General features: G+C 50.3%; 1 protein-coding gene across 1 annotated transcript in view; it reads right to left on the reverse strand.

Moving 5' to 3' along the window:
- The window catches only part of WRAP73 (WD repeat containing, antisense to TP73), a 16,800-nt gene extending 8,046 nt beyond the window's left edge, over nt 1–8,754 (reverse strand). The window contains exons 1-3 of the mRNA XM_007448953.1: nt 8,642–8,754; nt 4,724–4,876; nt 4,109–4,225 (exon numbers count right to left, since the gene is read on the reverse strand). Of these exons, the coding sequence (XP_007449015.1) occupies nt 4,109–4,225; nt 4,724–4,876; nt 8,642–8,710 (339 nt within the window). The 5' untranslated portion in view covers nt 8,711–8,754. The remainder of the gene's footprint in view (nt 1–4,108; nt 4,226–4,723; nt 4,877–8,641) is intronic.
- Between the last annotated feature and the right edge of the window lie 1,553 nt (nt 8,755–10,307).

Below are 10,307 nucleotides of genomic sequence, written 5' to 3' on the forward strand. Positions count from 1 at the left end.
TCCCCCTCTGGGCTGGGCTGTGCTTTCAGGCGTTGCCACATTTAAGGGTGAACTGAAACGCTAATCTCGCCAGAGAACAGTCACTTTTGAGAAAGAGTTCCTTAGCTCATCTCCTTTTCCACAACACTTCCTAGTTGTCTTGACGTAAAAAATAAGTACATTTTTATTACTTGACCACTGCTGCCGGTGACCTGGAAAATTCCAATACTTAGGCAAAAACACTTAAAATGACCTTTTCCAACTCAGAGATTGTTTGGAAAATTAACTCAAGAAACACAGCAGGGTTTCCCTGGTGGCGCAGTGGTTGAAAGTCCGCCTGCCGATGAAGGGGACGCGGGTTCGTGCCTCGGTCCGGGAAGATCCCACATGCCGTGGAGCGGCTGGGCCCATGAGCCGTGGCCGCTGAGCCTGCGCATCCGCAGCCTGTGCTCCGCAACGGGAGAGGCCACGACAGTGAGAGGCCGGAACCCAAAAAAAAAAAAAAAAAAAAAAAAAAAAAGAAAAGAAAAGAAACACAGCAAACGGACAGCAGCCCACCGAGTTCTTTATCAGTATGTATGTGCGTGGCTTCCCTCTCTTGTTAGAAGTGGGAATGCATTCAGAGGTCAAATTCCTCCCGGTTTACACATGTACACCTGCGTGAACACCCTTGGCCCTTCCCCTGGACTGAAGCAGAGTCAAGAGCTGATACAACAAAATTTAAAACTTTGGAATAAATTTTATAAAGTATGTACAAGATCTATACAATGAAAATATTGCTTAGAAAAAAAATTTAAAGACTTAAAAAAATGAAAAGTATCCTATGTTCATGGATCCAAAGACTGAGTATTGTTAAGATGGCAAATTATCCTCAAACTGGTCTACCGATTCAATGCAACCTCAACTTTAAAATCCTGGTACAATTTTTTTTTTTTTTTTTTTTTTTAGAAATTGACTAATTTATTCCAAAATTGATACGGAAGTTACTAAAGACCCAGAATGGCCAAAACAACTTTGAAAAAGGACAAAACTGGAAAACACACTGATTTGGGTTTCCAGACCTACTATTAAGCTGTAGTGATCCGGAGCATGTGGTATTGGCACAAAGACAGACTAAGAGATCAATGTAACAAGACAGAGTCCAGAAACAGACCCACATACCTACAGGCAGCTGATTTCTGACAAAGGTGCAAAGTGGGGAAAGGACAGAAATTCAAGACAAATCACACATCTAAACTTAGGAGCTAACATCATAAAAATTCTAAAAGAAAACAGAAGAAACTCTGTGATCTTGGGTTGGGCAGGGATTTCTTTAGACACAAAGTGCACAAATGATAAAAGAAAAAAATTGACCCATTAGACCCCATCAAAATGAAAGACTGCTCTTTAAAAGAAACCGTTAACAAAATGAAAAAGCAAGCCAGAGACCAGGAGAGAATATTTACTAAACATGTATCTGACAAAGAACTTGTAACCAGAACCTTACAGCTCAAGAAAAGGACAAACGGCCTAATAAAGAAACGGACAGATGATATGAACAGACAAGAGTTGTAGGATGATGGGCACACAAAAGACGCTTAATATCATTAGTCATATGGAAATCACCAAGAAAACCCACAATGAGACACCAGCACACATCAGACTGCCTAACAGAAGAGGCTGTGGTGAGCAGCGTGGGTAAGACTGTGGAACAAACTCCTGCACTGTTGGGGGGAAGACTAAACGGCACAGCTACTGCGGAAAAGAGCCTGCGGTTTCTTAAGCTGTAAACATACACCTCCCGGCGCCCCCCACTCCAGGTGTTTACCTGAGAGAAAGAAAAACCCGCGTCCGCAGACAGCCCGTGTGAGGATGTTCACGACAGCTCCATCGGCCAGTGGGTGATACACACACAGGGTGGGGAATCCACACGGGGACACCACTCAGCTCCGAGAAACCGGAGCTGATGCCCACAGACGCGGACGAATTTCAAGAAGAGCATGAGGCCGAGTGACGGGAGCCAAACACAGAAGTCTGCAAGCCACGGGGCCCCTCTCACATGGAATCTGAACTGTAAACCAAGAGCGACAGGAAGCAGGCCCGAGGTGGGCAGCAGGATGACTGGAGGGTGGGAGGTGCCCACTGGGTGGTGTAAGCACGCTCCATCCCCACCGGGGCGGCAGCTACGAGTCCCAGCTCACGGTCCACACGCTTAAAGTGGGTGAATGTTGCTGTTCATAAGTAGCTCCAATTGGCTTCACTGAGACAGAAGAAAAAGTTTTCCGGTCGGGGTTTATTTTTTTAAGCCAACTACAGGCTATTTACAACATACGTACTAAAATTTAAGGATACGGAAAGGCTGAAAGTAAAAGGATGAAAAAGATATACCCTGAAACCCCTAACCACGGAAGGATGGCATTTGATGCCAACATCTGACAAAACACACTGCAGAACAGAAAAAACTATGAGACGTGAAGAACGGTTTATAATAATCAAAGTCTCAATTCACCATGAAACCTGTAACAGTTCTAGTAACAGAGCCTCAAAAACACATGAGGAAACCTGGCAGAGCAGAGGCAGCGAGGAGGGCACAGCCCTGTTACACGTTAACATCCTGGAACACAGGAGGGAAACGGGCTGACGATGGCATAGAATGGAAAATCGGAACCGATCGCGTCAGTGTAAAGAAATTCAGTTCTCGAGACAGGTGGTAAAGACGGACTTCTTAACAAATCCTGTTGGGAACAGATAAAAATGGATTCACTCCAGACACCACCACTATAAATTCCACGTGAACCTGAAATACATATTTAAATTAAGTGTGTGCGTGGGTGTGCATAAAATAAGATATGGAAACTCGACGTCACCAATACTTAGAGAAATGAAAATGCAAACCACAGTGTAGCACCACTGCAGTTCTCCTGGACTGGCATCCATTTAACATCCTGATCAAACCGCATCTCCTACAACCAGGTGACCTCCCCTCCCCAAACGTCCGAGAGAGAACGCCTGGATACGGGCCGGAGCAGACACCCACACTCCATTCCCTGCAGCATGGACCGCAACAGCTCCAATGCCCAGCACCAGCAGGGTGGCTGCATAAACCGTGGCATGACTTTCCCTATGAGGACTGAAAGAAGCAGTCAAACCCTCGACGTGGATGAATCTCAAAAACGATATCGAGGGGGAAGAAAGAACCACAACAGAACACAGAGTATGAATTCATTTAAGCAACCTTTAGACAAATGCACACCATAGTGTATGGTGCCTGCACACACACACATAAGACCTCAAAGTAAGTAAGGACATGCTTAATGCAAAATGCAGAGCGAGGGGCCCCGCGGTTTGAGGTGGGGCCCACAGACACCCTGCAGTCCTGAGCGCTCTATTCTCAGGCCTCACGGCAGCGCGCAAGCTGCCTGTCAGTGAACCTTGTCCAAAGAGCACGGTTTCTCTTTCGCACTGACAGGTGCCTGTCTGGGGGCTGGATTTGGGCCCGAAGAATTATAAGCATGAAGCCTTTTAGATGAGGCTATATGAACAGCTCAAGTTCTCTCCAACAGCCCTGTAAAATGTCAACGTGTGTAACGTGGAGAAACCAGGACCCCTTCACTTGCTGTCTCCCTGCCCAATGGCCTAAACTGGCAAACATCAAATTCAATATAATGACGAGATGTGTTCACTCCACCCCAGCCTTCCCTGATCCCCTAATGTGACACACTGACGAGCTGAGTTCACACCACCCGAGCTATCTCTGATTTACTGTCAGATTTCAAATGTTCTTCGCACTCAGAGCTACTGCCCAGGGCCCCATGTCCCAAGTAAGCCCAAGGCTTGAAAAGGAAATGAATGAAGAGGTTAGAAACACACAGATCAGATGTCTTGACGGAAGGATGTAAATTTGTTCATACTGAAGTTCATTTTCAATTGTTGAATCAAAGAACCTGTTTAAATCCTTAAAAATATAATTTAAGCTGTTCTTTAAAAAAAACCTTTTCTTTTCATTAAAACTCGGCAAAAAGATTATATAACAACACTCATGGGCTTATGATGCTCTGACCACTTACGACGTATACCCTTCCCCCCAAACCACCCACTCTAACACTCCCAAGCATTTCAGGAGGAGGGGCATTCGGGGCATCTCACTCACGTGGAATTCCGTCGTGTTGAGGATGTGGCGCCCATCGGGGCTCCAGCAGGAAGCCACCAGCCCTGCCGAACCCTCGTCTATTTTGCAGTGCCACTCTGGCTGCTCCAAAGACCACACCTACAGTCACAAGAGAGAGACGAGTCAGTGCGCTACGTAGGCTTGAAGACAACCGGCCAAGAGCTGTGCGGAGGCAAACACAGGCGAGCCCTCGGAATCTTCCAGCACGAAGGGCTAGGCCTGGGTTGCACCACAGAGGTAAGGCACACTTCTCAGTGACAGTGTGTTCTCGTGCTTCGAAGGGTGCACCCCTCTGCTGTCCCTGAGACCTCACTTAGTTAGGTTTGGGGTCTACAACAAGACACATCTCAGCGCTCCCACACAGGACGAGCGAGTTGCTGGGCTGCCCTCTGAACACTGCCTGTTACTGAATTAACTTGGTTACGGATCAAGGACACTTAAGTGTCTTCTTATCTTAAAAGTACTTAAACTATGAGCGAACTATTAACGGCCTTTGAGCTGTGCTGCCTCTTCTTCCAGACCGGCAGGGCACAGGACAAGGCCCTTCGCGGGGACTACGCTCCGGGACGGGGGGCGTCCGAGCCTCGGCCCGCAAACCTGCACCAGCCCCCGCTTGTAGAGGGCACACAGGATGAAGAGCGAGTCGGCCGACCACTCGATGTGCTGGATCTGGTCCAGGCACGTGTACAGCTGGCGGATCTGGAGGGTGTTGGCATCCCGGACCACTAACCGGTACTGGACGCAGGAAGCCTGGGGAGGGAGGAGAGAGGCGGGCGGTGCGGGCTCTGGAGGAGGGTGCTCTCGGCGCAGCGGCGACCCTCCAGCCAGCGGCTGCCTCCTTCTCTCCCTGCACACGCTTTCTGCCTAGATGGCCCCGTGCTCATCCCGTGGACAGCCTGTTCTCAACAAAGAGGAGTTAATGGAAGATAAAAACTGAAATGTACAAACCAGGTGCCCAAACTGTTAAATCCCCGGAGAAAGTATTATTTTCAAACTCTCTACTGGAGTCATTTTCTACTTTCTTCACTGTATGACTAACCCTGAAGCAGGAAACAGCACTGGGGAGAGGCTCATCTGTAAACAACCAAATCCTCTCTGCTTTCATCACCTGCGGACAATCTGTAAGCAGTGAGCAGGGAGGTTCAGGGCTGCTGGGGAGAACGACCCCAGAAACGCAGTTCCCTTCTGTTCAATGTCTGACTTGGAGCCTAAGCAACAGAAAGTCAATATACAGGTTTGAATTCTGCAGGTGTAAGGACGCTTCATAAATGCTCATTTACCTGTGATGAGAGAACATTAAAGACATATTGGTGTCTGCCCTCAGGTCCTGACACAGGGCTCCTGAATGAAACCCGCGCAATTTCCTGGGTGACAGGAGCATCTTTTGTTCTAGAGCGGCAACTCTGGGTGGGCTCCTGGATGGGGCTGTCACCCGGAAGACCAAGCCAAGATTAGAAGCTTGGAATTTCAGCCCCACCCCACCCCCACCCCCCTGTTCTCTTCTGCGAAAAGGGCTAAAAATGGAGTTAACGATGGCTCAGGCCCATGTGATGAAGGCCCCATAAAATCCCAATAATACGGGGTTCAGAGCTTCCAGGGGGGTGAGCACAACCAGACACGGAGGGTGATGCAACCCAGATTCACAGGGACAGACGCTCCTGCACTCAGGGGCCCCCGGACCTCACCCTGTGTATCTCTTCATCTGGCTGCTCATCTGTGTCCTTCACCATATCCTTTAATAAACTGGTAAACGTGTTTCTCTGAGTGCTGTGAGTCACTCTAGCAAATCAATGGAACCCAAAGAGGACATCATGGAGCCTCTGACCTACAGCCAGTTGGTCAGACGCACAGGTGACAACCTGGACCTGCAACTGGCGTCCTAAGGGGGAGGAAGCAGTCTTGTGGGACCGAGCCCCCAACCTGTGGGACCTGGCGCTCTCTCCAGGTAGACAGCGTCGGAACTGAGTCAAACTGTAGGACACCCAGCTGGCGTGGTGCACAACTGCTTGGTGTGGGGAAAAAACCCCACACGGTTGGTGACCAGCTGTGTCAGAAGTGCTGAGCGTGGCAGTCGTGTGGGACTCACAGGAGGAAGGGCTGGGGGATTCTTATACACCCACGTTAACTTATTCCTAATCCTGACTCTGAAAAGTTTAAGTGTTCATACCGTTTTCTTAAAGACCCAGTTGCTTTATGTCCATATTTGTTAATAATATCCAAATCCAAGCAAATAATTTCTACGATTGAGTAAACGTACCTGCTAATAGAAGAGGACCTCACAGTTCAAAAATCAAGAACTGAAGAAAAAATTTAAAAAAAAAAAAATCAAGAACCGACTTTTCAACGTTAATTGCTTCATTTTTCTATTTATCAAGGTCAAACTGGATAATTGGATTTTTGTTTTATAAACTCCCATTAAAAAAAAGCCACAAGGGCTTCCCTGGTGACACAGTGGTTGGGAGTCCGCCTGCCGATGCAGAGGATGCGGGTTCGTGCCCAGGTCCCGGAGGGTCCCACGTGCAGCGGAGCGGCTGGGCCCGTGAGCCATGGCCGCTGAGCCTGCGCGTCCGGAGCCTGTGCTCCGCAACGGGAGAGGTCACGACAGTGAGAGGCCCGTGTACCGCAAAAAAAAAAAAAAAAAGCCACAAGAGGGACTTCCCTGGTGGCGCAGTGGTTAAGAATCCGCCTGCCAATGCAGGGAACACGGGTTCGAGCCCTGGTCCGGGAAGATCCCACATGCCGCGGAGCAACGAAGCCCGTGCGCCACAACTACTGAGCCTGCGCTCTAGAGACCGCGAGCCACAACTACTGAAGCCCGTGTGCCACAACTACTGAAGCCCGCGCTCCTAGAGCCCGCGCACCGCAACGAAGAGTAGCCCCCGCTCGCTGCAACTAGAGAAAAGCCCGCACGCAGCAACGAAGACCCAACACAGCCAAAAAAAAAAAAAAAGCCACATGAGTTCTGCATGGGAAAAGGAGAGTAGGGGAGGGATTGCAGATTAAAAATACTATGTGTCCCGTGCCTATTTTTTTCATATTGTAGCTTTGAAAGCTGTGATCAGTTACAATAAACTTACAAAACGGAATGTTCGTAGCAACACTTGGAAAAACCATATCAAATCTGTTGCAAGATATTAAAAATCGGGCTTCCCTGGTGGCGCAGTGCTTGAGAGTCCGCCTGCCGATGCAGGAGACGCGGGTTCGTGCCCCGTTTCGGGAAGATCCCACATGCCGCGGAGCGGCTGGGCCCGTGAGCCATGGCCACTGAGCCTGCGCGTCCGGAGCCTGTGCTCCGCAAATGGGAGAGGCCACGACAGTGAGAGGCCCGCATAACGCAAGAAAAAAAAAAAAAAAAAAAAAAAAAAAAAAAAAAAAAAAAAAAGATATTAAAAATGGCAACATGGCCCTACTTTTTCCAGCACCTAGGATAGAGCTTTGAAGAACATGGTTCCAGTAACATTACTGCCTAGTGCTCACGATATTTAAATCTGAAATATCTGATTATTTTGGTGTAAAAACCAAAAAAGTACCAAAATTAAATGAGGAAATATAATCTCTCTCTTTATAATTCACTAGAATTTTCATAAATGACCAAAGGGGGGGGAACCCCTAATGTATGCGGGAGTATTTTGAATATACCAAGGTTTCTGGGGTGCCATTTAAGCTAAAGACATTTTGTATTTTGGAGCTGAATGCCATATTATGTGATTTAGAATAAAACCTCCACAAAGAAGGCAAACGTGTACATCCATCCTCAAAGAACTAGATAAGGATGAAAGAAATGTTAACAAAACTTGAACTGAAAAAAGAATCAGGAAGCATCAGTTACTAATTAGTGAAACTAAGTACACTTTTTATAATTCCAACGCCAATTATCCCTCACCCACCACATGCCCTCACCCTAAGATTCTGAGGATATACACGGGTCACGCTGGTGTATTTCAAAACTTAACTTTCACGTACAAGACAGCTCAGTGATGTCAGAAGCATTCTGCCACCCATGGAATCAGCAGCTCAAATCTCAGGAGTGCGGACAACTCTCTTTATCTGCGCATAGAATGCTGTTATCTAAATCACTCATCTGGCATGTAGTAGAGACGGGTGAAGAGGGCTGGGAAAGGCGACAACAAGCAGCTGCACCACTGCACCAGGTTACAGCCAACAGGACTATATACCTGCCTTTTGTGACAAACTAACAACAACGATCCGATATCTTCTGTGTCCTCAAATCTGTGAAGGCAGCATTGCTTTTACCTGCCTTTAACAGATGGAAACCCAGGTGCTGGCAGCAGGCGGCTTCCTGGGTTCCCAGGCCGCAGCATCTTCCCAGGTCCCCTTCCCAGGGTCACCTGTCTGCAGCACCTGCCCGGGGCCCACACCTGCAGACCCTCGAGCTCCCTCCATCCGGGCCCAGCTGCCGCCCCGCTCTCCGCTCCCTGGGTCCCCGCCTCCCGGTGAGGACAGGCACCTCCCCGCGGAGGGCCCACCCTCGGCCCAGGTCCCGCGGCCGCTCACCAGGTACTTGCCGTCCGGGGAGAACTTGCAGAGCAGGCTGGAGAGCTTGAACACCTCGGAGAAGTTCATGGCGGCCGCTAGACCCCAAGACCGCGAAACCCAGCCCACCCAGCCCGCCACAACCGCCCCTCCGCGGGCGGAAGTGACGGAGGACGAGCGCCGCAGCCAGTCTGGGCTCCAGGCGGACGCGTGCATTGTGGGGCTTGTAGTTCGCCACCCGGCACCCCGCGCGCCGCCTCGCCTTAAAGGAGACGCGGCGTTTCGTCCCACCCGGGATTTCCGCCGGTGCTCGGGTATGGGGAGGTCCCCTTCAGCTAGGGTTGCCAGATAAAATGCAGAAAGTACACTTAAACTGAATTTCACATAAACAACGAATCATTTTCTAGGATAAATATGTTCCCAAATACTACGTGGCACGTATTTATGCTAAAAAACTACCCCCTTATCTGAAATTCAAATTTAACTGGCGTCCTGTGTGTCTGTGTATTTATATTCATATATTTATATTTAATGTAAAGACATATTTACATGTAAATGTATTCAAACACAAACATGCGCTTGTGTATAGAATATATAATATAGCGCATAATACGTATATTATATGTTATACATGGTGTATGAATAAATATTCGTTTTTCCTTGTTTGTCTTTTGGCTAAATCCGGCAACTATGCCTGCAGCAAGGCCCTCACTTCACGCTCAGGAGCTGCTCTGATCCAGGAGGTAACGAATTTGACGCTTGCTCCGCACGGAGAGCTCGTGGATCGCGCGCACCCGCTTGTCCATGTCACGCGCGCACCTGCGCTCGGACCCGCGAGGAGGACACCCGGGCCCGGACCCGGGGCCCCGCCTAACCCGCCCTCCGCACGGACGGGAGCGAGCAGCTGCGCGTCGGCGCTGGCTCTGCCGACCTTGTTGTCTGCCCCGTGAGGGCCTTGTCCCCTCGCCCACTAGGGACTCCGGGCCCTCTTCACCCAACAGCAGCCTCCCCCCACACCCCCGCCAGGCCCTGCCGGCGCCTCTGCCGCCCCAAGATGGCACGGACCCTGACACCCACCCCCGCCCCTGCGTTCTGAGAACTGAGACCCGGCCCGGGTCCTCCTCGCACCTCCGCGAGCCGGGCCAGCGTCTTCGCCCTGCGGAAGCCCACCGACTTCCCAGAACGAACGGGTAGGGGATGCGCGCAGGCGTCCTGCTCGGCGGTGCGGGCCTTTTGTTTTTTTTTCCCTGTCCAGATCAAACCCTGTGTGATTCGTCTTTGGGCCCCCCCGCTTACCCCGCACCTTGCAAACAGTAGGTGAGCCATAAAGGTGTGTGGCAGTCAGCCAGACGGGCCAGGTGAGGTGCGGACGCTGTGCACCAGTCCGGGGCTGCGCACAGTTCCACGGCAACATTGCCGCGAGGGTTCCCCTGGCCTGGGAGCCTCGGTCGGAGGGAGATAACGGGTCCCTTGAGCACCAGAAGGCAGCGTACAGCACGTGCCCGACGCCTAGAGCCTTCAAAATTCGCCAGCGCGTCGGGTTCTCCAGCCAAGGCCCTAGGACTGGGTGAGAGCCCTGAAGAGCCCGTCTGACCTGCGGGGGACGCGGACCATGGAGCCACAGGTGTCTGGGCCCGAGGGAAGTCTTCGCCTGAGGCGGTCTCTGCGCGTAGAAAGCAATCCCCAG

This window comes from Lipotes vexillifer, unplaced genomic scaffold (genome assembly GCF_000442215.2).
Source record: "Lipotes vexillifer unplaced genomic scaffold, Lipotes_vexillifer_v1.1 scaffold835, whole genome shotgun sequence".
NCBI classification, from domain to species: domain Eukaryota; kingdom Metazoa; phylum Chordata; class Mammalia; order Artiodactyla; family Lipotidae; genus Lipotes; species Lipotes vexillifer.